At 35.4% G+C, this 27,812-nt stretch overlaps 5 protein-coding genes and 1 long non-coding RNA gene across 15 annotated transcripts in view; 3 read left to right on the top strand and 3 right to left on the bottom strand.

The window, feature by feature from the left end:
- LOC143899375 (phosrestin-2) overlaps positions 1-2,953 on the top strand; it is a 63,392-nt gene extending 60,439 nt beyond the window's left edge. For all 7 annotated transcript variants that reach the window (XM_077409626.1, XM_077409627.1, XM_077409628.1 and 4 more), the window contains exon 11: positions 88-2,953. In XM_077409626.1, the coding sequence (XP_077265752.1) occupies positions 88-354 (267 nt within the window). In that variant the 3' untranslated portion in view covers positions 355-2,953. The remainder of the gene's footprint in view (positions 1-87) is intronic.
- The window catches only part of LOC143899376 (sex-regulated protein janus-A), an 80,664-nt gene extending 76,031 nt beyond the window's left edge, over positions 1-4,633 (bottom strand). The window contains exons 1-2 of one of the 2 annotated variants that reach the window (XM_077409634.1): positions 4,483-4,633; positions 4,093-4,266 (exon numbers count right to left, since the gene is read on the bottom strand). In XM_077409634.1, coding sequence (XP_077265760.1) covers positions 4,093-4,266; positions 4,483-4,570 — 262 coding nt within the window. In that variant the 5' untranslated portion in view covers positions 4,571-4,633. Of the gene's footprint in view, positions 1-4,092; positions 4,267-4,368 lie in introns of both variants that reach the window. The other variant, XM_077409635.1, reaches the window with a different exon arrangement.
- Positions 4,634-5,300: 667 nt separating this feature from the next.
- On the top strand, positions 5,301-10,147 carry Scm (Polycomb protein Scm). Its single transcript, XM_077409620.1, has 8 exons — positions 5,301-5,684; positions 5,871-6,197; positions 7,061-7,299; positions 7,401-7,968; positions 8,109-8,291; positions 8,399-8,959; positions 9,207-9,361; positions 9,429-10,147. Exons 1-8 carry the CDS (start codon positions 5,660-5,662, stop codon positions 9,561-9,563), a joined length of 2,193 nt encoding a protein of 730 aa, XP_077265746.1. The 5' UTR covers positions 5,301-5,659; the 3' UTR covers positions 9,564-10,147.
- A 1,022-nt stretch (positions 10,148-11,169) lies between these two features.
- LOC143899373 (phosducin-like protein 3) lies at positions 11,170-12,699 on the bottom strand. 3 transcript variants are annotated; one of them, XM_077409625.1, is made up of 4 exons: positions 12,524-12,699; positions 12,154-12,331; positions 11,636-11,837; positions 11,170-11,545 (listed from the first exon to the last, which is right to left on the bottom strand). In XM_077409625.1, exons 2-4 carry the CDS (start codon positions 12,328-12,330, stop codon positions 11,286-11,288), a joined length of 639 nt encoding a protein of 212 aa, XP_077265751.1. In that variant the 5' UTR covers position 12,331; positions 12,524-12,699; the 3' UTR covers positions 11,170-11,285. The 3 variants fall into 3 exon arrangements, with proteins under 3 accessions (XP_077265751.1, XP_077265750.1, XP_077265749.1); XM_077409624.1 differs by having other exon boundaries at positions 12,154-12,334; positions 12,524-12,698; XM_077409623.1 differs by having other exon boundaries at positions 12,154-12,393; positions 12,524-12,698.
- Positions 12,700-14,670: 1,971 nt separating this feature from the next.
- On the top strand, positions 14,671-21,552 carry LOC143899374 (uncharacterized). The gene is made up of 4 exons (XR_013257467.1): positions 14,671-15,427; positions 15,791-15,828; positions 20,470-20,567; positions 21,129-21,552. It is a non-coding gene; the product is annotated as an uncharacterized LOC143899374 (long non-coding RNA).
- A 2,101-nt stretch (positions 21,553-23,653) lies between these two features.
- On the bottom strand, positions 23,654-27,511 carry LOC143899372 (thioredoxin-related transmembrane protein 1). The gene is made up of 5 exons (XM_077409622.1): positions 27,236-27,511; positions 26,700-26,861; positions 26,383-26,557; positions 26,054-26,155; positions 23,654-25,969 (listed from the first exon to the last, which is right to left on the bottom strand). Exons 1-5 carry the CDS (start codon positions 27,391-27,393, stop codon positions 25,646-25,648), a joined length of 921 nt encoding a protein of 306 aa, XP_077265748.1. The 5' UTR covers positions 27,394-27,511; the 3' UTR covers positions 23,654-25,645.
- Between the last annotated feature and the right edge of the window lie 301 nt (positions 27,512-27,812).

Raw genomic sequence — 27,812 nt, forward strand, 5'->3', positions numbered from 1 at the left:
CAATCCAAATAATATATAATGCGCGGCTATAAGGTAACGTAAAAAAATATTTCATGAAGATGCCCAATTTCTTGTTTTCTTTTTAAGGTCAAGCTGTTTATTTCGGCGATGGGCGGTGAAGTATCTTTGAAGCTGCCTTTCACGCTTATGCACAGTAACACGGATCCGGACCTCGTGGGATTCCCATCCCCTATCAAAGAAGCACCGATGGAACTTGGAAAGAGCACGGAGAAATCCGACAGCAGTGGTAGTCGCCAAAATGAGGAAAACAAGCTTGAGGCCATTAAGGAACAAGAATCAACGGTGACCGACGTGGACCTAATAGAACACTGCGAGGAGAGCGACAGCACCTGAGAGCGGGCGCAACGAGACGACGCGATGTCGCGGCAGTATGTTAGAAGAAACAGCGATATGAAAGCCATCAAGAATTCGAATCACAAGACCTGCAGACTCGGCATCAGCATTCAACGAGCTTGGTGCTGCTTCAGGAGAGCCTCTTAGTAAACGAATAAATGGGAATCTCGTAGCATCAGATGACGATTGACTGATAGCGTTTTGCTTGCACCATTGTTGTGATTTCTCTCGTTTTCTCATAAGAAAATCTTGCAACAATTGCATGAAAAAAAAGAGAAAAAAGGATAAGATGATGTAATAGATAAGTGAACCTTGTCAATTGTCGTTAGAATCGTTGAATGTACACGTGGATATAAATGTGGATATCTCGTTTCTCTTTTCTTTGAATGAAATAAAGTGCAGATTCGTTATATATGCAATTTTGGGAAAACAATGAACAACTTATTACGCTTTACATTTCGTAGAGAAAGTTTTATAGAAGCGCGATTAATTTAAGACATTTTATTTTCGTGAAGAATCGAAAAGTCGTACATTCGTATCGTATTATCGCACAGATCGTAGAAGAATTTTGATCGCTCTCAATAAAAGAGAAACGTTTCAATGAATGTCATTGTTGTAATCAAGTGTGAAGTTGCAAGCTACTAATATATCATCATACATAGGCCGCGTTCGGGGAGCGCGCTATTAGCGCTATATTACATCATTCTATCTTTATCGCTCATCAGGTGTAAAATAAAGATGGAATAAGCAAATAGCGCTAATAGCGCGCTCTCCGAACGCAGCCATATAAGGTCGTATTTCTCAGCATAAAAAGAGATAAATTTCATTGAAAAACTTGACGAGTTCATTTTCCATCTAGAGCTTTTATCATGAAAGAGGACGATCTCCCAAGAGATTATGTATCCCTGTATATTTACACCATTGAAAATAATATTAAGACCATCACATATACATGTAATATATTCTATTCTATTCTTATAAAGCTTCGTGAATATGAATCAGCTCGAAACTGTTTGCGTTTATATCTTCCTCGGTTAACACATGAGAAGTCTCCTACTGCCACCTCAATCACTTGCAACTAGATTCTGCATTCATTGATTTCGAAAACATATGAAAGAACATATGAATGAGAAGAATAGACATCTTCTCTCTCATTCTTGTAACAAACTGTGAATTTATCTACAACCATCTATACTGATATATGTATATCGAATTAAAAATATCAAAGATATTTTTCCAAGGAGATAAAGATATCTATTTTTTATTATAATAATTAATGTACAAATTGTCCTACTATCGCTACATAAAATTTGAATTGTATATCTCTCGATAACTGTAACTTTGATTTCTTCTTAAGGTAAGCGTCTCGCTACGTGCTAGTCATGTGACTGTTTGTAGGTTTTCACGTTCAGAAATATATTTCAGGCAATTTTTGCTAAGAGAAAAATAATTTTATGAATTATGGTGTAAAATTTCATACGTGCCAAAGTATGTTACTTTTTCCAAATTATGTGATTTTTCTCATTTGACTCCGTTTTGATCAGCTGATCATGCGAGTCGTCGAGAAAGGTTACAAGTGAGGTTACATCTCCTTTTCGATTGAATTTTGACAATTACTGAGAAAGGGTTTCAAAACGCATGACAGGGGTGTCAATTACTATCCAATTCGGCTAAGAAAGACGAGCCTCATAACCTGCAACTACAGTGATTAGCCAGCGGCTTGCCAAGTCTTCCCAACCTTACCTCGACCAAAAAATGTCTGCTCGATTACCGCATTTTCACTAAAATAAACTAAAAAATTAGCAGCGAAATCTCCGGTAAACTATATATTTTATGGTTGCATCGGATTTTTCGAAATCTAATGTACAAAAAGCAATGTTTTTTCTCACTTCATCTAATCGAAAAATGCGAAAATATGTGATCGAAACCGTGATAGAGCCTTCTTTTTCTGGCCGTCTGTATGAAGTAATGCAAAATTTGTGATTTTCGAGATCGATTTTCTAGAGTAAATAGTCGGTAAGGAGCCACAAAAAAAATTGACTGCAAAGCTGATCATATAATTTGATATAAAATCCAAAATCGAAAACTTTATCTAATACATGCCCTGACGAGACGACTACCTTAAGGATTCTGAAGTCTGAAGTGAGAATTTTTCACGACAAGTTGCAGTTTCGATATTTATAATCGTGACTAAGATTTTAAAATGTATTCACAAATGAAAGTATACATTTAAACTTAACTAAAAAAAATTAATTATCCACGTATATCTATATACAGTCTCGATTTTACAAAATCTTTTTTATTTTCATATAAAATCCATCACATCTATCATTAACATTTTATTTATATAATAATGAAACAATTTGCGCAATTATATGCTTTTGTCTACAATTGTATTGACTGACCAATCTTACGAAAACTTACAAATACAACTAACAAAAAAAAGTCAATCATAGTAATCATTTCCAAATGAGATGGTATTAATACCTATGTCAAATGATGACTTCAATCGCTTCTGCATCCACAATGAAGATATGTAAAGATGTACAGATTGTATCTTTAGCATTGTAAATAAATACATATATGTGTATTTATATAATAGTTATATATAAATTTCTATAATATATAAACCTATCACGTCCTATCTGCACAATAGGATATGATTATACTCTTAAAATTATGATAACACATCGCAAATCGTTGCGAGCAGAGATTTATATTCTGTGATTCATAAAGTATTATGATTTTCCGTAATCCTTTTATTTTAACATAAATTAAGAATCTTGCGAGTGAGCCTTAAAACTATATTGAACAATACATACGAATGGGCAAAGTTGATCAATTAATAAATATTTGAATTTTTTACTAAATTGATCAATATCTGAATGCTTTTAGATTCGATTGATCCTTATATCTATAACTTTTTTTATTCTATATTACTAAAAATTTTGTCAATAGATTTTACTTAATATACAGCAAACATATAAATTTAATTCCTTTATTGTGAACTAAAGCGCAGCTTCCTACATGTTAAAATTAATTCTTCCCTTATTAATCCCTTACGTTCATTTCCTTATTTCTGTTCGTTATATCTTAGGCTGACTTGGACCAAAGTCTGATTAACTCGATCTATGATTAGAAATTAGAAATCTTTTATAGTTGTGCATGGAAAGAAAAACTAGATTGAGGAAGAACGACGAACTACATAGCACGGTGGAAGAATACAGGTGTATTCATACTCGAGACAAATTTCGTATGGTTCTGCGCAGATGCCAGATGCATTTTTAAATTTTTAAATAAGACACTAATAACATAACGTCGAATTCAGACTGTCGCAGCAAGATGGAGGTATCTGGCATCAATTTCTCATGTAGTCTTCCGCCATGCTGTATTAAAAATGTTACCATAGGCACTCGTGCACTAAATTAATCACCGATTCAATTCACACGTTCGATCAAATTTTAATCAAAGTCTAGCCTCAAACTCTATGTAATGTATGTACAATAATAGATTATTAGCTAAAGTTCATAGCTATTAAACAGCTATAAAGAAATTACGAATTAACTTATTATCGTTCTCGTTTTTGAAGTATTTTCTTAAATTAATTATTTGTACGTCGAGTTATTTTTTTCAACATCGCCCAACATATCTGATGTTCAACGTTGCTCGCCATTTAGCGGCAAGACATAACAATGCGAATATACGACATATATACGTACTGCGAAAGTGCGAACTTACCGTGCCACTGCGCTCTCGCGTATCCCCTGACGATCTTCTTGCTAGCTTTGCCGACGTCGTCCTGCACGTTGATCAGGATATACTTGAATCTCCCGTGGCCGTCGATGTCCACGTCGGGCACCTTGTCCAATAACTCGGACATCCTGGCGAATCGACGTGTACTTACTACTGTGCCTGTAACAAAATACGCAACAATAAACACGCACGACACGACATAACCTTTTTTTTCTATTTATATATCTACGTATCGCGTCGCGTTACGAACAACATTCTTACCGTGTCGCTGATTAAAATAACGAGTATCAACGTATCTCGAATGCTTCTACCCACTTCTACCTCAAAGCGCGACGTAATGTCATCCGCTATAATTAATAATTGTCGTTTAAATACCTTTCGGAGTAATTTGCCGGCCGCTTGACGCCGCTAAACCGAACTTTAAAATTGCAGCCATGACATAAATGAAAGAAGACAGGGTCATGTTCCAAAACTCACTCTAGTTAACTAAAATGCTATAGTGTACGTGACGTAAACTATAGATTTTAGTTACCCAGAGTGAATTTTGGAACGCAACCCAGGTGTAGTTATGGTAGCAAGAGTCAAGTACTACGTTTACGCGAGCGTTACTTCTGTAGCAACTTACGATAATTCCTTCGCGTAAACGAGATTTTTCTTCGAGTAAACGGGATTTTGTAATAACTTGCGATAATTTACTAAACGAATGATATATCGTAAGTTACTACAGAAGTAGTAAAGGATGCGCAGTAATAATTTTCATTGACCAATCAAAAACTGGTCCGAGATGCGAGAAGGAACATGCTGTATACTTTACATACTTTATATTTGTTTATGTAAGAAACGACCATAAATGTCGACTACCCATCACCAAATACACCACCGTTTAATTCTTCAGCAAATGCATATAGCGACTAAAATGTCCATTTTTACCAATGTAAATTAACTTTATAAATTTAACTTATTTTTCTAATTTAAAAAATTTGATTAAATGGCAGAAAAAACGTTGGAGGGATTAGGGTTAAATTTTTTTGTAAGAACCCCGTGTAGTGCCTTCAACCTAATTTTATAATTTTACAGCGCAAAGGAATTAAAATTAATCTGGATTAATAATAAAAGTGGACATTAAAAAGAACAGACTTATCTCTCTCTCTCTCGGTTGAAAGCTTATCTTGCTTCTCATTCGCCACTCTTGTGCGCGGATTGCGCGGCCAAATTAAAGCAATATGGCGGACCGACACAACAACTTTTAATGCGCGACATTTAGATTATTTTGACCGTCGAGCTACATTTATTCCGACGAGTTGCGGGACGAGTTGCGGGTCGCGTAGAGAAGCTCGCAAACTGCTGTTTCACCCCGCACAAGTGATAGCTGATAGTTAATTCGGGTTCGCGCGAATCGAGGGTTCGTTTGGCCTCGGTCCCGCGACGACCTACGGCGCCGAAAGCCGAAATTTATTTCCGTACTACGAACATGAGCCCGATCTTGCGGTTGCGTTAGTTGGATCCCCAGGGGCGATTCTGCCATCGATAGTTGTCCACTCACGGACGGAGGATGTCTACGCCGAACAAAGGGCGAGGTATGCGAGAACGTTTGCGAAAATAACCTTACCAAGCTCGAATATTTTGCCACATCTTCCCGCCTCGTCATCGCCTCGTCTTGTACTATCGCGATTTTCTGTTGTTCGGCCGCATTTCTTTGGCAAATATTAATCGGGATGTCGTTTCGACAAGCGAGAATTATGTATCTTTCCTATGTTCCGCAGGTCCAGGGCGACCGCCAAAACCGAAGAACGTTGTTGCGTGTACTACAGCTCCGTCTAGCACTGGTGCATGTACGTGGTGCGGAGAGACTAAATTGCCGTTGAAGTATGTTCATCCCACGCAGCACGGCAAGAAGGAGTTCTGTTCGCAAACGTGTCTGTCCGAATCTCTCAAAACCTATACACGGAGTGCCTGTGTACAGTGCGACAACGTGATCAGAGGTACGCCTTTCAGACTGGAACAGAAGGATTGCCCGACGAAGGATTTTTGCTCTTCGTCGTGTTTAAATACGTATCAGAAAAAGGAGACGCAAGCAGATACTAAGAAAAGTAAGTGACTATATGTCTAATGCCCATTTTCATCAACGTCGTTTAATTTCAATCTTAGTTTAACTCACTCTTCGCCCGTTTCTAAGGGAGATTGTTAGAAAGAGACAAAGAGCGAATTGAATTAAGGTTTGAGTTAAACGACGTTGGTGAAAACGGGCATAAAAAGGCCACTTCGACCAAACTCCGATTAATTGTTGATTAAAGAGTTGCCAACATGACAAAATAATTAGTATGACCATTTGTATTTCTGGCGTTATAATCGTTCTAACCCAATCTTTTGTCACATATCTTTTCGTGTATTGTATCTTATCGATCCTCGGATCGAGGAAAAGTTACTGAAACTTGGATGCAAAACTCGAATAGAAAAGTTCGAATGAAAAGATGCAGCACGTCCCATTTTTTCGTACTAGTTACCAGGTTCATACCGATTCAATTCCTTTTTTGCCAACATTATTACTTTATAAATAGCTATAATAGTCAACGATGGTCAATGTGACGTTGGACAATGAAAATGTATAACTTTTATATAAATCTTTGATAAATACAGAAAAGAGGATTATTCCACGGGCCTGGGTTCATACTCAGCTTTCGACCCCACATCTTTCGACTATAACGTTATCTAGAGTCATCGAAATGCAACTACTTCTATTCGAAAACTTGAATCGAGAACTTGGACCGATTTCTAGCATCGTGGACACAAGGCTTAAATTGGGTTAGGACGATTATATCGTCAGAAATACAAATGGTCACACTAATTATTTTGTCATGTTAGTAAGTAACCCTTTAATCAACAATGAGTTTGGTCAAAGTGGCTCTAAGTACGTAGCTTTCGTTAGCGATTCAAGCAAACGTTAAATTTTTAGACAACAGGGATCCATCGTCGCCGTCCCCTGTCCCATCTCCAGCTCCGTCTGGATTACCAAGCAACAATAATGTACCATCGACGCAATCTTACACTACTACAAATAATCACACAACTGTATCTCACCCGCCGTCAACATCTACTGGAACATTTCAATATGAAACCTATCAGACTTTTGATTGGGATCTTTATTTAAGGGAAACAAATAGCACGGCGGCTCCAACTGAATGCTTCAAACAGGTACAGTACAATATAGTTATATGTAATTTTTATTTAATCTTATTGTAGAAGGAGATATACCGAGCTCTCACTTTATACATTACGCATTGCTTATATTTCAGCATGAAGTTCCACCAACGAATGAATTTAAGATTAATATGAAATTGGAAGCGTTAGATCCACGAAACTTGACGTCAACTTGTATCGCCACTGTAGTAGGGGTTCTTGGACCACGGTTGAGATTAAGATTAGATGGTTCTGATAACAAGAATGATTTCTGGCGGTTGGTCGACAGTAACGAGATACATCCGATAGGCTACTGCGAGAAATCTGGTGGGATGCTTCAACCGCCATTAGGCTTTCGGATGAATGCCTCCAGTTGGCCAATGTTCCTCCTAAAAACTTTAAACGGTGCCGAGATGGCACCGTCAAAAGTATTCAAACGTGAACCAAAGACACCACGCTCTAATTTGTTTGAAGTCGGGCATAAGTTAGAAGCAATCGATAAGAAAAACCCACAACTTATATGCACTGCGACCGTCGGCGCGGTTAAGGACGACATGATACATATTACTTTTGATGGTTGGCGCGGTGCTTTTGATTACTGGTGTCGTTATGACTCCCGAGATATTTTCCCTGCAGGATGGTGTTTCAAAAGTGGACACCCGTTGCAGCCACCAAGACAGAAATGTACATATATAAATATTTTGTAACTTCCAACTAGTCTAATTTTCGTGCATCGATCAGTACATATATCTCTTAACATTATATAGTATTCAAATTTTTGTAATCCACAGTTTTAATAATGATCTCAATTTTAATCTATACAGCAGGTCCCAACAAGTTTAGGTCTAGGTCCACCAGTAATGTTTTGTTAGTAATGGCGGTCTCTGGGAGCAACACTAGTAGAGAACCTGCAGTTGCATTAGTAAGTCCTGCAGGCTCAAACGCACCACCGCAGTTAGCTACGGAACCTGATACTAGCACAGCCAATACCAAGCCGCTTGAGAACGGTTAGTAAATTATAATTATACATCCAACACGTACGACGTGCCATATTTTTTACAAAAAACAAAGTTCATGCAAACACTTTAAATGACGATTTGATTGTATGTTGCAGTTACACTTTATGTCAACAATAAATGTTACTGTGGGCCATATTTTGACTTTCGAAAAGTCAAAGTCATGCCAGCGCAATTTGGCACTGGTCCTATGACAAATGTTGCAAGAGACATCTTCCAGGCATTTTTAATGGCAGCCATGAATCCCAGGCAAATGTTGAGTTTACTGATAAACGGCGAAGGCGAAACCATAAATTTGAGTATGGGAACTCTGAAGAAGCCTGCCACTGTTAGGTTACCTGTTTTCCTGGAGGAGGAAGATTTCTATACATACATAAGGCAGCAACTTGAAGACCTCCGTGCATGTGAATACATGTTAGTCAGAAGGAAAGAACCTTGCAACAAATGTCCCAATACACCACCACAACAACAACAACAACAACCGCAATCCACTGTTAAAGAAGAACTGATTATAGGAGAAAAACGAAAATGGTCATCGGAAAATCAACAAAACTTAACGTCAACTGAGCAACAGCATGTACAACAAACTACTGTACAAAGTACAAACAATTCTACAGGATCACCATCTGCAAGCAAGCAAGCTCGCAAATCTGTCCCTGGTAATTTTTTTTCCCCAATAAAACTTTGTTGTAGGTAAAATGATAAACTGCAAATTGCACACATATTCATAACTATTATTTAAAAACGTATGGATAGTTATTGCTCTATTCTATTGCTCAAGATAATATAGTATAAAAAAAAGAGTTGTGCTATCTCTCTCGAGAGTTTAAATATTGAGGAATTAACCTCGATGTTAAATAGCATTTTCATGAAATAATACACTATTAACGACATATTTACATACAGAATTAGAAGCAGCGACGTCTACTACTCAATCTGAAACTTCTGGAAATCGCACTCCTCCCGCCGAGCCAGCGGAATGGACTATTGAGGATGTAATCCATTATATTGCCATTACAGACCCAGCATTGGGACAACATGCAGATTTGTTCAGGAAACATGTAAGTTAAATATAAACATGCATGCAACGTGCCTTATGTATCTTATCATGAAATTAACATTTTTTAGGAAATTGATGGCAAAGCTCTACTTCTTCTCAATAGCGACATGATGATGAAGTACATGGGGCTAAAACTTGGGCCAGCACTTAAGATTTGCAATTTGGTAAACCGTATTAAAGGTAGAAGACATATGCTTATGTGATTTTCTCAGATATGAATACCTGTATAGTGATCTGAAACATAGGCATTTTATGCATTTCAACCAGTTAATCAGACTTATATATATATGTTCACAATAATAAAAATAAATTAATATATAGGTTGTTGATAATGATGATAGTGTGAATACACATTAACATTTGATTCGTTTCTGAATTCGTATACCTATATTCTATATAATATCTATATAATTTTAAAGTTTAGATAAGCAAGAATGAAAGTTAAGCTTTTCAAACAAATCAGAACATTGTTTTATTATTTCAGAAGAAGTATAAATTTACATTAATTAGTTGTAACGCAAGTATTTTTGTTAATAAATTTATTATTGCCCTTTAAGTATTAGATTAGTCTAATTCGATTCCATGTATTAGATAAGCAATGATAAACATATTAAATCTAATATAGTTCATACGTACACACACACATACATATATATATATATATATATATATATATATATATATATATATGCTCACAAAAGATAATGATGTTTCATATACTTGTAAATATAGTCATCTCGTATGTTATTTTGCAGTACCATGAAATACATATATATTGTGAACGAGATATTTGTCTTGTGATACTTATAAGTAACATTCATAATATCACAGATTGAAACATTTTTTAGTACTTTATTGTTGTTAATGTGCATTACATTACCATAAATATATTCAGTTTCCTGTTGTGTACTATTCGACATATTTCAACGTAACTTAATAATTTTAAAAGTTTAAAAAATTTAATTAATCCTCTCTCTCTCTCTCTCTCTCTCTCTTTCTTCGTAAAATATAAATAAATTATAGATTTTCGTTACGTTATAAATTATTTAAATGTATTTAGACACATATACCTTCTAGCATACAAGAAAAATTGATAAATACAACGTGTTGCTTTTTCTATTGCGTGATATTGTATCTTTTTTTTTTTACATAAGATAAGCTACAGGTATTTCGGAAAATTTTTTTAAATTATAAAATTAGTTAACCATGTACGACTTATCATTGCATTACTACTGTGATATTCTCGATAACTTGTACAGCAAACTTGTATAGCAACTTGTCTCTCATGTTTCGCATTGCAATTTGCAAATATATGACAATTTATACACATTACACGAAGTTACTTTCTCTATTTTATTTGTCATAATTCATAAATTTATTTCCATTTTTATTTCTCAGGTCCAAAAAACGTCGTATTGTCTCATTTGTGTAAAACTACTCTTGCGAATATATAAAGGAAAATTAAACATATGTTAAAAACATATGTTCTTTGTAATATTTCAACATAAAAATTTATTTTAAGTATGTAAGATTTATCTTTCCTTCTTTTCCTGTGGTATATAATCCTGTATATATATCCTGTACATATAATTTTCTCAGCACATAATAAAATATATTGAAATGCAACTAATTGTAAGTTTAACACACATTGTAACTATAGATATAATTTATTTTGAATTATACAAGTATTACGAGAAATTGTTTTTCGATTGCCGATAAATCCAACAATCTTTCAAATTACACATATCTATTATTGAGACATTTTAATATAAATATAATCAAAAATATGTTATTGTATGTATTAAAATATAAAATTTATCAACTTTATTACAAAAAGCTTACTATATTAAACGAGAGAACACAGTGCTGAAATTTAATACATGAGAAAAATACGAATGAGTATATATAAACTTTTGTATTTGGTCTCAGTCGTCATCAGAATCATCTGAGCTGCGTCCCTTAATGGTCTTGGTTTTTGGTCTAAATATAAATGGTTTCTTACTGGTTTCTGAACATTGCAGATCATCATCATAATTAATCACGCCGGATTGTGCAAGACGGGATTGCAATGTTTCAGTGGAAAAATCATCACAATTTCCCAATTCAGTAAAACCCACGATATAATCCTTGGTTTTACCATTCACAATTATCGCAATTGTAGGTATAATTCTGATCCGTAACCGTTCTGTAATGCATAAATATACAATATTATCACATTTAAATACACTATTGCAAAAAAATATATCTTAAAAAGATATCAAGCATGATATAATACCAGTCAAAAAGGGACATCTCTCAACATTTAGTTTACAAAATCTCGCTTCGATGTGTTTCTTTGCAAGAATCTTGAAATGATGATCCACTATTTTACATCGTGGCGAATCATCTTTATAAAATAAACAAGCTATGTTTCCTGACTTTTTAGATACTTCAAAGAACTCTTTCTCGTCGTATAACTCAGCATATTCTCCGTGACCCTGTAACAATACATAAGTTATACATACTTCGTTATATAACATTTTGTACAGCAGTTACACAATTTTTTGAGACAATTTTATATGCATTCTTAATACAATATTTAGAATTCTAATATTAAATGCTCTAAGAGCCACCGCACAAGACTCTCGTACGGTAACGTAACATAGATCAACGCACAAGAAACATATCGACGTATAACGCCGTGACCGATACGTTTCTTGTGCGTTGACCCATGTTTTTCATTACACTACGCTATCATACGACAGTCTTGTGCAGAGGCTCTAAGGCGAATATAAACGTGGCATGACATATTACCGAAGCCAACCAATCCTGTTTTTGTTTTTGTATCCGTTTCAGCTCATTTAGTCTGTGCGCGCGTATCTTTTCATAATCGCTGATGTCCAAATTGTCTAATTTCTCCAATTCTGCGTCCAACTGCTGCTCAACGTGATTGGCAACCTTTTTGATGTTCTGTTCAAGTACTGCCTCCATACTGCTGTCAATTGGAAAAATACTTGTGTGAATATCTTGGGCGTCCGTTATCTTCTTGCCGGTCTGATGTATGTAAACGAGATATAAAAGGTTACAATGCAAAATAAGGATAGTTTTTCACATGTAGCGTGGATGTTAAATACAAAATATGATTAAAGAATATCAATCAATTTGTTAAAGTTACGATTCGTACTTTTAATGCTCGGCGTTTTAAGACAGGAATTTTAATTATCAATTCGGTGATAACTCGACTTTTATTTTAACTCGCTGTATGCCATGTACTTATAATTCCAAGGCACTTTTTAACCATATATAGAAATGTCACTGCTGATGCTGATGCTGAAAGCGTGGCCGTGGGAGTTGGGTGGACGATCAACGATCAACAATGGCCGCATTCAGGAAACATAACTTGTGATTCTTTAATATGATTGGTTCTTACCTTTGGTTCTTCTCCGGATCTTCATAATGAGCGCTCACTCAACAGTTGTGTTGCCTGAACGTTATACGTCATGTTCCAAAACTCACTCTAGTTAACTAAAATGCTATAGTGTACGTGACGTAAACTATAGATTTTAGTTACCCAGAGTGAGGGTGCCATTACATGGAGCGCGGAAACGCGGAAACGCGGAAGCGCGGAACAGAATAGTAACTAGATTCCGCGTTTCCGCGAGTTGAGTCCCGCACGTTTGAACGGAAAAGCGGAATCCGCTATTATCGTGTATGTACAATGTATGTATGGCTGTGTTTCGATATTCACTGCCAGTACTTAACGCAGCCTATGTATGTACCCTGGCTTTGCATATAAGATATACTTCATAATGGGTGCGTTCAGCCGATACTCCGCTAGCCTAGCAATCGTGAGCAGTCGCTCGTTTTCGCTCGTTTCCTATCCTTTTAATTCATTGAGTCAAAGGAGAGGAAACGAGCGAAAACGAGCGACTGCTCACGATTGCTAGGCTAGCGGAGTATCGGCTGAACGCACCCAATAACCATCAACATGATGTTTGGATCTATAATATTATACTGCCACTTTTATTAAATAATAAAGTAATCGAAGAGTATGTGTAAAAGCTTTTTTTTCAATGTGATTAAACAGCTCCGAAATTTGATGGAGTATACTGTATCCGCGTTGACAACGGATTTTGACGCGTTCGTTCCGCGAGTTTGTTTCTCCTTATATTACATGGAGCACAATTTGCGCGGAAAAGCGAAACAGTATATAGTGACAAATAGACATTTGTATTCATTTCTTAAAATTGTGTTCACTTAATTCATTGCAATTTTTATTAATATGCTTATCTTTTCAGCTTATCTATTGAATACAAGCATTTTAATCAATAAATACCGTTAAAAATTAATATTTTATAATTCTCCGTTCCGCTTTTCCGCTCAAAATATGCTCCATGTAATATTAAGGCATTCAAAACAGACGGAACGGATCGACGGAAATCTAGTAAATTTTGTCTTCCGCGCTTCCGCGTTTCCGCGTTTCCGCGCTCCATGTAATGGCACCCTGAATTTTGGAACGCAACCATACTATGCCTGAACGCGGCCAATGGTCGCGTCGCGTTCAGCAGATATATATATATATATATATATAAGATGTCCCGCTTTTGGACATATCACTTGTGTGCTGTCTGCATGGGTTTATTTCAAATAAAAGATATGTATCTCCTATCAATTTAAAAATCCGAATACGATGAGACAAACAGGCCTTTATGGAAAATTTTGTAAGCAAAACGAATAATATATATGTATATATATATATATATATATATATATATATATATTTGGAGAACAAGCAACAGAGAATGTTTTATAATTTTTAAGTATCTTTGATGACGACGGTTTTATCGTCTTTTATGATGATATGCGCGATCACCGCGCTGCAAGAACGATCGCGAAGACATTTTTACACACGATACAAATAATTTAATGTTAATTTTCTATAAAGTAGAGGTTAGGAAGAATAAACAAGCACATACAAATAAATTTGAAATATTTGTAGTAACGAATTACGTGAACGAGCGAATTACGTGTTTGTTTTGAGCGAATAACGGGAGACAGAGGAGACGTGAATTCCGAGCTTATCGTTTCACTGCGACACGCGGAACAACGATATTCCATTTAAGATTCGGATATGTATCGCGCTTTGAATCATTTATTTCTCACATATGTACATAAGTACATATAATTCACTCACCATTCAATCACGGAGCGCACTGCAGGAAGAGGAGACCCGCCAAATCACAGCCGGCAAGGTGATATATGTACGGCGCGGCGTCCAGCACGGCATTCGACGTTCATTTCGTTTAACGACGGCATCTCACTCGCTCGGCTTCAGTCGACACGAAGAAGGAACGGAATATTCGGCGTACGTTCAACTTGCAACACCCCGTAACCGGATTTCTTTTCGTTCACGAGAAAGGAATTACACGATCGACAACACACCGACGCGGCGACGTTGAACCGGTTGAACGTGTCGCGTATTACATGCGCCGCTTGCGCGCGCGGTTGCCGCGCCGCACAGTCGGGCGAGACGCCGAACGTGATTGGCTCGCGAGTCGAGCCCCCGAGTTCGGCCAATCACGTTCGGCCGCTCTCGCCGCCGGCGCGGCGGCTCGATGCGGCGGCGTACTACTAGGCACCGCACAGTACTAGCGGCGCGACCCGCGCGAACTCCCGAGACGTCCGCGTCAATCTTTTTTTTCGCGAGAAACGAAACAAGTGGCGCGTGAAGCCAACTTCACTCCGCGATCCGTGATTCTCCGTGAGTCCTTCCCGCTTCGGCCGCTTCCCGTTTCCCGCCGTAACGTTCGCGCCACTTTTGTGTAACGTCGTCGATGTCGATGTCGAGCTCCGTTGTGATGTAGTAAAGCCCCCGTCGATTAACGCCGAAAGTGCGTATGTAAAGTGTCGCGCGTTACTTCGACAATTAGCACGCGCAATCGTAACTAGCTTCTCTTTCGCGAGTGTCACGTCGAACGTACGACGTACATATACGTCGATTTGCGTTGCGCTAGTGCGAAATGGAGGGACAGCTGAGAGAGGAGGCGGCGGCCTGGGAGGCATCGGGCGACGGCGGAGCAACCCTGTGGTGAATATCATTATTTATATAATATGTATATTGCTCGGGGTTAACTTATTTACTTCGGAATTAACTCTGTTTAATTTTCTTTTTTTGTCTATTTGTAAATCGTACAAGTGCACCTGAATAATTTGTTTAAGTCGAGGTTTAAAGTAATAAAAATAATTTAAGGGAAACTTTTGTTTGCGACTTTGTACGAAAGTTTACGGAAAAGATTTCTCCGCAGATATTATATTAATCTTTTATTCCTGGTACTTACCTTTAAAAACCGAATATAGCATATTCGTGTAATTCATGTAAAATTATTAGGTTTTTTTTTTGTTAATTGGGTGTGTCATTCGCTAATTTGGATTTTGTATTTGTGTGTTGCAGGTCGATGTAGCGTTACAACTCCGCCGCTGCATATTGGTGTGAGTGAGAAGTTAACGCTTATTTTATAAATCGAGGTAATGGATCCATGAAAACTGTATTACGAGATATATGATAAGATATGTGATACATATATATACGTAGATATACGTATATATGTATCAAACGTTCAGAACGTATCATTACAAATATATAAAATCATAGATTCATTACCTTAAGATGGATGGGCTGGAATAAGATAAATATTTAATCCTGGAGATGATGCATTTATTTGTTTATTTATTGTGCGAATGTGATTTTTGCACGACAGATATATTAATTTAAATCTAGTAGGAATGTATTACTTTTAAATCTGGTAGAATCCTTTACACTTTTTGTCTTTTCATGCAACGCAACATGAGAATATCATGAGGATACATATTCTATTAAAATTAATTTGACAATTTTAATATAAAGTAGAGATAGTAGTTTCAAAGTTTAGTGTACGTTAAAATATTGATATATTAGTATATATAATTTAGAAATAGCTTTAAATATTTTATATTTAGAGGTGCTTATTTATCATTTAATACAGATTATGATTCATGATTAACTTAATTAAGACACTAATTTTTAACGTTTCGAACATTATGTAACTAATTAAATTTTTTAAATCATTATTTAGACAAATAGTGAAACATAAAGTATAAGAAGAAATCATGAAATAAAACTACAGTAAATAAAATAGTGTAATTTTTATAATATAAAGCTTTTAAGTATTTTCATGGTAATTCACACCCCATGGATGATGGAGATTGGATCAACACGTATTTATGTATTGTATATATAAATGAAATAAAAATAAATTGATATATAAGTATGACAGGGAAAGACAGCCGATATTCACTAGTTAAAGTATATTACTTTATTTTCTCTCTCATCCTCCTCTCAAATATAAGATTTTAAGATGAGATCTTTAAAATGAGATTTCTTTCGAGCCCTTTTATATCTCTATCAGGATTAAATATTGTACAAATGATTCAACAAAGCGCAATACTTAGAAATCTATTTCAATATGTATATAAACTCGAGAGGGGCAGAAATTATCTTCCTCTTGCATATATTCTAACAAGTTTATTTTAGAAAAAAATAAATATTAATTATATTTCTTTTATCATATTGTATAATATGTCAATTTTGTTTCTATATTTTTCATAGCCCATCCATGCGCATGTTTATTATGGGTTCAGTTTTATATTACTTGCAAGTAATATATAACATGATTCACTTTCACACGATCGAAAGTGCGGGCGGGAAATCGCGCGGCGGCAGATCGTATCTGCGGATCAAATTTATGCCACGAGCCCTATCGCGGAAAATCAAAATCTTTTCGTTATCTCGATTGTTATATTTGAACGACGTTGCGGGCGTTCCGTACGTACTCCCATAACTAATCAGATTTTTATCCGGTCGCGAGCGCTATAAATCTCGATACTCGTAACGATAGTCTCGAACTATGGCGCGCGCGAGAGGAAATATCTCATCGCGAACCCTTGAAAATAAGTCAAAGGACAATAAGCTCCACCAATAAAAGCTCCGCGGCGGTAGTTTCCTACGAGAACTTTTTACAGGCGGTTACTCGTTCAAGAAGGATCCTGCAAAGCCTCCTTATTTCCCGCGCCGGCGTGAATTCGCATGCAGGTCGAATTTTAACAAATTAAAACGTAACATCACGCGATACGAATAGGCGAAAAAATAGCTCAGGTGGAAAGAAACCGGGCAAGTTCATATTGACTCGCGACGGTAAAGCGCGTTTGTATTCGCATCAGGTAGACACACGGGCGTAAGAAACGCGTGTGCATTTCGAAGAGATCGATGTGTGTCAGCGGGTCCATCGACTTATACTACTGGACTGCGCCATCCTTATCTAACAGTGTACCAAAATGGTCCGCGTCATAGCAAAGGATATAGAGCGCATATGCGGCCAATAAGTATCTATCTCTTTCCATCCAACGCTGTATAATATTGGTTAAAAAGATTCAGAGATTGGCCGCACATGTGCTCTATCCTTTGCTTGACGCGGACCGATTTTCACGTGGTATATGTGCAGTCCAGTAGTATATGTCGATGAGCGGGTCAGCGACACTCATCAGCGGCAGTGATACCTCTTCGACATTTAACCGCCGGCTACCGAGCACAAAACATCTCTCATTCGATAGACCATTAATCATCCAATATAAGACTGTTTGACTTTACAACGCCGAAAATTAATTCTTCTTATCTTGTTCCCTTCCTCGCTCGAGATTTAATTTACATATCTTCGCTATTAAATAGCTTCCTGCCGGACACTGTCCGTAAAATTATTGTTAAACAGAACCCTGAACTTACTGGGAAACTTTTCCGAAGCGGCCGAACATATTTTCGACACGAAGTTCTGATTGAATGCATATGTTTAATATAAAATTTTGGTGTTAAAGAGATACGTGTTATTTAGATTTCTAAGACAAGATAAGATTCGCGCGGCAAATATCGTGCTTATTAAATATTGTTATTTACTTCATTGCTTTCTTAAACAATTTCTTTAAGTCTTGAAGATATCAATACAGATATCCTTAATCATAATTTCTAAAATGTTTTATTACGTAATTTTATATTCATAAAAAGAGAGAGAGAGAGAGAGAGAGAGAGAGAGATCAAAAGGAATAAATAAAAATTAAATAAAAATGGATAATAATGGAGTGGATAAGAAATATTGAGTGAAAATAAATACGAGAACAGACTATTTGCATTACTAAATATGAGCATATATTCATGAACTAAAGTTTACACATGCAGTAAAAAAAATTATAACCTTATTAGAGATTTAAAAAAACAACAAGTCTATAATTATAACTTTAAATGGCAAATTCCATATTACTTACATACAAAAATTTCAGTAAAATTTATTAAACATTATATGTTCATGAACCTTTTACGGATGAGTTAGTAACCACGTCCAAAAAGTGTATAAAATCGCCTTGTTCTTGCGTTTTTTAAAAATACATTTTAACTCGTTGATAGGTTTCGTTAATTCTGACTGCTTAAACGGTATACACAGACGCTTGATGCCAATCGTGTTCAACCTGTAATTAGTCATATTGCGTAAAAAAGAAAGCTGCTGTTCAGTACCGTTCTTGCATTCATATAAGTACTTCTTCATTTATCAAGACTAAATTATAGAAAGTTTAGATATATTTTTAACAAATTTAATTTACATTTAGATTTTGACTTGATTGTTGACGCATTGCATTTTATCTTCCTAAAAATGTTCTCTTTTACTTATTATTGATACTTTTAAAGATTATAAATAATGCTTTGCAGTAGCAAAATAATACTTTACTTTTTGTCATTTAATGTACAAATTATTAATTTATAAATAATAAGATATTAATTGAAAGATAAAGGTATACTGATTTTACCTGTTGATCAAATGACAGTGCAGGCTTAAACAGAAGTTGTTCTTATTGCACGTCCATCAGGTATACGGAACAATATAATAAATTGTTCCCGCGATGAATAAGAACTAATGGTGGCATACGGAACGTCACAAATAAAAAATCCCTTCCCCTGCAGTTGAATCATCTCTCCCTTCTTCACGCGTTTGAGTTCCACTTCACCCAGCATTTGAACATCTTTCTAAAATAAGAATTTTTATATACAATTGACGTTACACACAATAATTACCATTTACTTGTTTGTAAGTAAAATTCTTTACTCTTGTATCCTTGGATAACGAAGTTTTTAAAATCGTCGTCTTTACCCAAAATCGGCACGCTCAAAATGTGATCAAAGTAAACAGCATAGCATATTTTATTGGATTTGACTTTTCCGCATTTGGATCAGATCCGGGTAATGACTCAGCCAGCCATGTGATCTTCAAGGTGTTTTTGTAATTTTTGTCCTCCAGATTTAGTCGTGCTTTCACATCTACTATATTGCCAGCCTGTTTATTTATTTTTAGTATCATTAAATTACCCCAATTGATAAAGGTTGCATTCTGTCCTTCGATTAATCTTTCAGCATTCTCCTTTTCTATCAATATTTTAGGGCCCACTCGCACTCGTTTGGTACCTTTAGATGAATCTTTAGGATGACTTTGCACACTCAACCATTCTTCCTTAGCATCTACTACATTCACCGGTATCATTTCATTGTAATCCAATGCGGTATACCTAAAATTATAGATACTTTTAAAAAATATCGACATACTATTGGGATTTTCAGTCGTGACGTAGCCGTGACGTCATAAGGCCAAGATGGCTGGCCTATTCCCGAAGTTGTACGCAAATATACGGTCTGAGGTGCTTTATCGTGCCTTTTATTCCTTGAGGAAGGGGTGCACCGTGCAAATGCACATATTTCTTTTATATTTAGAAAATTTTTTTATCACACTCGTTTAAAAGGCACGATAAACCACCTTAGACCATATATGTTGCGTACAACTTTCAGGAATAGGCCAGCCATCTTGGCCTTGTGACGTCACGGCTACGTCACGACTGAAAATCCCAATACTAATCCACCAAACTCTTAATTACATTTTTAATATTTTTATTACCTGACCGCGTCTGAGTCGACGGCCAGCTTGTTAAAAGTCTATATTTTATCCCATTCTATGAAGACCTCCATATACGGAACTATTTTGTGTGAAGATAAATTGTTTCCAGAACAGGGACTGTCATTCCTCGTCTCAGAATGCTTCTCACTGTCGGAAAGCGTGCATGGATCGTCCCAGCGATCGATTAGCCCTTCATTTACGAACCAGGTTAACTTTTGTTTAGATAAAACCGTATGAATCATTTTTTTAACCGTGAACATACGGGCCAAATTTTCGGGTGAAGCAATCCCAAATTCAGGCTTATCCACAAAGATTGGCCATATCTATCATGACACTCCGTTGTACGCAGAGTGTGAGTATTTTTATAAAATTGAGCATCTCTCTCATAATACTCCGTCATACGTAGATTCGAGTGTGAGTAACGTTCTCAATAGCGTCGACAATTGGACAGGCAAAATCATACGTAGGATACACCCTAATATAACCAAGTAAGAACAATAATTCTATAATTAAATTGTAATTTTTAGGCTGTACCATAGCTGGTATTAATATACTGATATTAAACAGTACTGTTAACCAAATTTATATATTATATTACGAATAGTACATAAAATAATTAGTTTATTAACATCAACAAAGTATTCCAATATTAAAATTTGTTTTCAATTATAACTAAACCTTTCAACAAGCTATTGTGTTAGATTAATGATATATAAATAAGGTCTTGCTAAAATATTAAAAAATATAAATACTTGTATTTGTTTCCAGAGTACGTGGATGAGATTCTGGCTTGCAACGGTAAATTGTTGGATCGCGCCTGCATCTGTTTGTCGACTGATAATCGATCTTCGCTCTGACACAGTATACTTTTGACCCTCCTCGCCTCGGTACCGCGTTTCATTTCTTCCTACAATGCCAGATTATTGTGAACGGCTGTAAAGGCGGAATATTATTATTACAATAAATCGAAATAGAAAATTAATATGACGTTTCTTCTCAACATAATTATTTACAGTTATCTCGATATGTAGATTTCAATCTTTGATCGCGTTATTCTTTCATAAGATTCGGCGGGGTGCCATCCACGTATGTCTTTTCGTTCTTAATTAACGTTGTACAATAGTCTTGTAATATCTCAAAGTAATCCGAGATACGCGTAAAACAATCAGGCTCAATTTGCAGTAATTTTAAATCTTCCTTAATTCTCAATTCAACTATAGTTTTACAGCAAAGTCTGTTTGACATCAAGTTTCGACATTTCCTAAATATAGTATATAAAAAAGTTTAAAAAAAAAAAAACGGACAATCTTGCATTATGCAGCACGTGGGTTATAAGCTGAACAAGTATGATGAAGTTATCGAACGAGTTTCACTAACCGTTCCTCAGTAAACTCGTGTATTTTCCACGTCGCACTTAATAATATGTAACGACATGTGACGCGCTACTTACATGGTGTTATTATCGAAAGCGTCTTTATATTCAACGCATGTGAAAAACATCATGGAATAATTGCTACACGACTCGACGTGACATGACGCAACAAACGTGAGAAATGTCGATAAACGCGGCAAGAATACAGAAAGTAGAGAAGTATAAATTATATGAAAACTTTTAAAAAACCTGCAAATCTATTTAAAAAAAGAGGGAAACATTTTTGCCTCAACAATTATTTATCTCCCCTCTGTTCCAGAAAGAGAACGCTCTAATAATTTATTAATGAGTAGAACGTTCCGCGAGGCCTCATTCTCGAAAAATATCGCATACGATATTTTATCAATGCGTCACTAGAAAATCACACTTTGCAAGTGTGCTATTGGTTGCAAATTGTGATATATAACATATCGTATGGGATATTTTTCGAGAATTAGGCCCCAGGGGAAGCTAAAAAATGATGAAACCGACTTTCAGATTCCGAACCGCGCGTTGTTCGCATGAATTTTACCTAGCGAAGGAGGCGCTGGGTCAAGGGCCATTGTCTTCGCACGTTCACTCCAAGCGAAACAGATTCAGTGTCAGTATGCGCCGAGAAAGTTTATATTGTTAATAATCACACTCCACACGGCAGATCCAGCGTTGAGGTTAAAGCTCCGCCAGAATCCGGAGTAGCTCGTGGCTCGTGGAAGAAAGAAAAGGATCCTTCTCTCTGTGCTCGTGGCTTCTTCTCTCTTCTTCTTCTTCTTTATTTGTATGTATATGGGGCTAGTGTACAGGGGCTTTCGGCTGCTTTCGGCGGTCCCACGCGAAAAAGACCGGGATAGCCTGGGCTTCTCTCTGCCTTTGCTTTTCTTTATTTGTCTTTCTCTTCTTTTCTTCTCTTTTCTCAAATAAGCGAATGAAGATATACACTCGCAAAGATTCTAATCCTTTTGTCGATGTTTTTCGGAATGCACTGACCATACGGGTGCGCGAATATTTAATGTTATAAAAATAATTTTTTGTTTTACCTTTTATGGACATAAAAGATAATCAAACCGAATAAGTAACATTTGCTTCGCCAGTGAGAATAATAAATACAATTAAGCATTGTTATTGACTGTAACTGGCAATGATTATAATCGTAGCAGCGATTATACTCGTCGTGACGAATCGTCACCCCATTTTTCGACCAACGATTCTTGGTCATTTTTTAAATTGATGTAATTTTAGAGGTTCCAGGTTCGAACCCTGGCTGAGGTAATATTTTTCGCAATAAATTTTATTATTTAATCAAGACGCTTATATTATAAGCATCTAAAATTACATTAATTTAAAAAATGACCAAGAATCGTTGGTCGAAAAATGGGGTGACGATTCGTCACGACGAGTATAATCGCTGCTACGATTATAATCATTGCCAGTTACAGTCAATAACAATGCTTAATTGTATAAAAGATAATTCTAGTTTTTTCGTTTTATGAAAAAAATTTACAACACGGTATGTTGATAAACATTAATATATAAATAGATAAAAAAATATGTATATTTATTTATATATATCGTAAATTTTTTTTTTAAATATTTTAAATAAATAATTTTTTTTTAACAAATCACAAACTCTTGAAAAAGATTTTTAATAATATTTTATCTCTCTAATTTTCTACTAATATATATGAATTTGTGAAATATATCTATCTTATGGGAATGTTCTTTCTTCTTTAAAATTTAGCGTAATACACATAATTGTAATTAATTTATATAATACCAGTAAATACACACACAAATTATCTCACTTAAATTATTAGTCATGATCACGTTTTAAAATAAATCGGATTGACAGATGTTTACAAAAAGTCCATTATAATTATATATATCATTGATTTAAATCGTTTATTAAAACTTTATCAGGCAGTAAATATTACAGAGATTTTCATTAGCTTCACGCTGATTTTTCCTTGATATTAGCATAATTAATAACGTCCTACTTATCAAAGAATGAATAATTGAAGGCATGAATATAAATCGTGTACCAGAAAAGCGGAAAAATCGGTTTAAATATGGAACACAGTAAAGCAGTAAATTTTCCATATTATACCAATGCCAAAAACTATTAATTAACGGGAATTTGTATTATATATGTATATAATAAATGTCGTTGTTATCATGGAGATTTTAATCCGATGTATTGAAAATAATATGCGGAAGACATTGTAATAAAAAAAATCACTGAGAATTATGGTCGAATATATATTATACAAATAAAAATGTAAACAATATTCGATAATCATACCTTTTTAAGGGCAGAGACTTTATTTATTCATATTTCAAGTGTAGTAGCATATATGCATGCATGCTTGCAATAAAGTAAAAAAAGCTTTTTGATTATGTTCTTTGTAATTAAAAATCCTTTTTTATACTGTAATTGTAAAAATAAACTCAAATGTAACAAGCTGAAGTAGGCCTTTCTAAATATGCCATTTATGTTTTACTTATTGCGAGTACTATTTATTGCAACACTTTGCTTTATTTCATGGATCATTGTGTGTGTGTGATGGAAATTCCTATAATTTATTGACAGAGAAAGAGAAAAATCAGGTTCATAGAAACATCTGCAACATATAAAATATTCCACACATATGTATAGGCTAATTCTGTGGTCACAGTAAAAAAAAAGCTATAAAAAAGCTATCAGAAATAATGCGTATGCAATGACCACAATTCTTAATTGCTGACAACAATAAACATCAGCTATTAATATATTACGTTAATACTTTAGTTAGAACATCAGTTTTTATGAAGGACTTGTGATTTCTCTTTTCATATAAATAAATGCGCGATTATATATATTAAATGACTATAATTGCAAAATACTATAACTGTATATATATTTGAACTTAAGAAATATGAGTGCATATATAAGTCTTATAAAAGTAATCATTACTCTTAAGTAGTTTTCAATTCATTTTTGACTATTTTAAAATATTTTATTCAAAAATGTGATCGAAAAAAAGAATGTAAATAGTAATATTTGTAATATTTTTATATATCAACTATAATTAATAAATAGATTTATAAATGGTTTTGTAACGTTATAACCTTAAAGAAGGTAATATGCTATTATAGTTCTTTTCCCCCGATGGCTAAAGATTAGATACTTAAACAAGATATTCGTACAATTATTACTTCAACATTTTCTTTCTTTTAGCACTATATGAAATATAAATGATTTAAAAAATAATATCAGGTGTCTTTTATATATAGACTTACAATAGTCACAAAAAAAGTTCATACAAATATTTCAATTTATAAGATCTTTTTGAAATCTGAAACGTTTTGTAGAAAAAGCAAGCAAAAAGTAAATGCTTCACAATAAAAAAAATTTTTTAGTTCAAAAACTTTCAGCTACCATCTAATAAACGACTTGCTAATCTATTAAACGTATCTGTCGTGATCTTGAAAAGGTCCTTCCAACATGTTTACATTTTCCCATTGCTTCAACGAGAGGATTAAGCCCTGAGAATATTTGACAGCAGAAACGCTTGCAAGATCCTAAAATTTTACTGAATAATACCTGAGGTATCTTTCAAATTTTCAAAATGTATTTGTAGATAAGAAAATGTTTACAGACAAAATAATAATCTGAAATTCTTTCACTGGAATTTTTAAACATATACAAGTGACGGTAGACACCGTCGTTTCTTCGAATCATTCACTTGGATGATCCACACTACTTATCCATAATTTGAGATGTGAGATAACAATATCATATCGTACTGGCGCACAGGAATGACTTTGGGAGCATATCACCAAAGATTAGTCGCAAGTAATACATGTTTGTTGAATATTTACATAAAACAAATTAGTATCTCTAATCAGCCTTGCGTGGCTTACGCTTGCGAACATTGGGACTACTAGTATCAGCTTTAGTATCTTTATCTTTCTCACTCGCTTCAACTTCCTTCGCTTCAGATTCCTTTGCTTCAGATTCCTTTGCTTCAGATTCCTTCACTTCGGGTTCCTCTGCTTCAGATTCTTCTTCGTCTATTAAATCATCCCCAATATTTTCTGCAATTTCATCCTCGTCTGAACTTTTCTCCTGAGTAGCACCGTCCGTTGCGCCACTCTGTTTCTTCTTGCCTTGTTGCTGTGCCGGTTTTTGTGGAAAAATGTAGTCGATCAAACACACGATGAACTACAATGATAAATACTGTTAACATCACCTGTTTGCTAGGCAAATAAATTTTATACGTTACATAATATAAAACTTATCGCTCACCAATCCCAACATTGTACCCAAAATAACTGTTGCAATAGCAAAAATCAAGTAACTACCCCACACAGGTAATCCAACTTCTTCTAAAAGTTGATTGTGGATATTCTGAGCAGAAACAGTAATGTTCCATTAAAATTTTTGTAACAGATGTAATAATGTAATAACGTATAAAAATGTATATACAGATATAGTAAGTCAAATTTTTTTAAAATATTGGCTTACGTGCATAGATGCAATCTACACAATTATATAAATTGTATCTATGCACACAACTCTATTTTAAAAAAATTTGACTTACACCACTAGACTTTTACTCCTCCATATATACTTACTCGTAACACTTGGGACAGCTTGAAAAATTGACTTAAAATTGACATATGGATTGAAGTTGGACTCTTCCAACTAGATATCGGAACCACTTTCATCCAAGTTTTTTTAGACACAAATTCGGTTAACGAGGATTTATCTCTTGGGCTCTTATACTGCCTAAATATCCCATTGTTCACACTAGAAGATTAAAAAAAGTTCCAAGATATATAGTTATTGAATTACAAATTCCTTAATTAATTTGTAAAATATTATAAAGTAATTATGTTAACATATATATAACAACAAAATATAATATAAATTATTGGTATAACAAACTTACTGATATATTGTGGGCAAAGCTGTAACCATAAATCTACCACTAAGACCTGGAGAATTCGTCACGTCTATCTTTCCAACATTGATATTTAGCTCCTTCTTCGATAAAGCAAGATCCTCCCAGACTGGTTCAAGTGATTTACACGCTGGACACCATGGCGCATAACTAACAAATAACACATGTTAGATTCTAACAAACTATTTTATATATTATTGCTAAAGTTAATAAACATATATATATATATATATATATATATATATATCATCTGTCACAGATTTTAACATATATACGTTAAAATAATTGTAAAACTCAGTTTTTAAATATGAAAGCTCTCACAACGCTATCGAATACAATAAAATAAACATATATCACGTTAATCAAATCGAATTGCGTGACTCCGTGTCCCGCGTATTTTTCACGGGAATTTAACGCTCGTCAATGACAATCAAATTCGGAGTATTTTTGACACGCCATCAAACCACGACGTGTGATGTCGAATGTCGAATGTCGAATGTCGACGTGCACGGTCGCACACTTACAACTCGACCATCCACTCTCCCGTTAGCATGCGATCCCAGTTATCCTCGTTCAATTGCTCCACCAGGCTCTCCTTCGTTCGCCGCGTGTGCGGGTCCGCGAACGCGCTCGCGTATACGGACAACAGCGCGACGTAAACGGCACAAAATACGGGACCCATCCTTTCGTGCGACGTCTCACTCGGCAACTTTAACCAAAACTCACCGGCGCCATACGCTACGTCGCTACGCCGTACACGACAGTATACACGACTGTCGAGAGTGTCGAGTGGCGACTACCGCGGATAACGGGGCGCTATAAAACCATGATGTAAAGAAAACAGGTGTAGCCATGGTGTAACATGGGTGTAGCAAGTCCAAGGATGCGCGGTAGTTAATTTTCTTTGACCAATCAGAAACCAGCCCGAGATGCGAGAAGGAACATGGCTACACATTTGAATGTGGCGCGATGTTCCGGACCAAAATTTGATTGCAGGAGAATTGGCCGCTTATGGGGGCTTGGGCTCGATTCTTGAATGTTTTCGAAAGAGAAACATTGTTCATTTAGCTGAATTTCTTGCACGGTTCATCTGTTCTCCTT

Source organism: Temnothorax americanus, unplaced genomic scaffold (genome assembly GCF_048541705.1).
Source record: "Temnothorax americanus isolate GAGA-0224 unplaced genomic scaffold, ASM4854170v1 Scaffold27, whole genome shotgun sequence".
NCBI classification, from domain to species: Eukaryota; Metazoa; Arthropoda; class Insecta; order Hymenoptera; family Formicidae; genus Temnothorax; species Temnothorax americanus.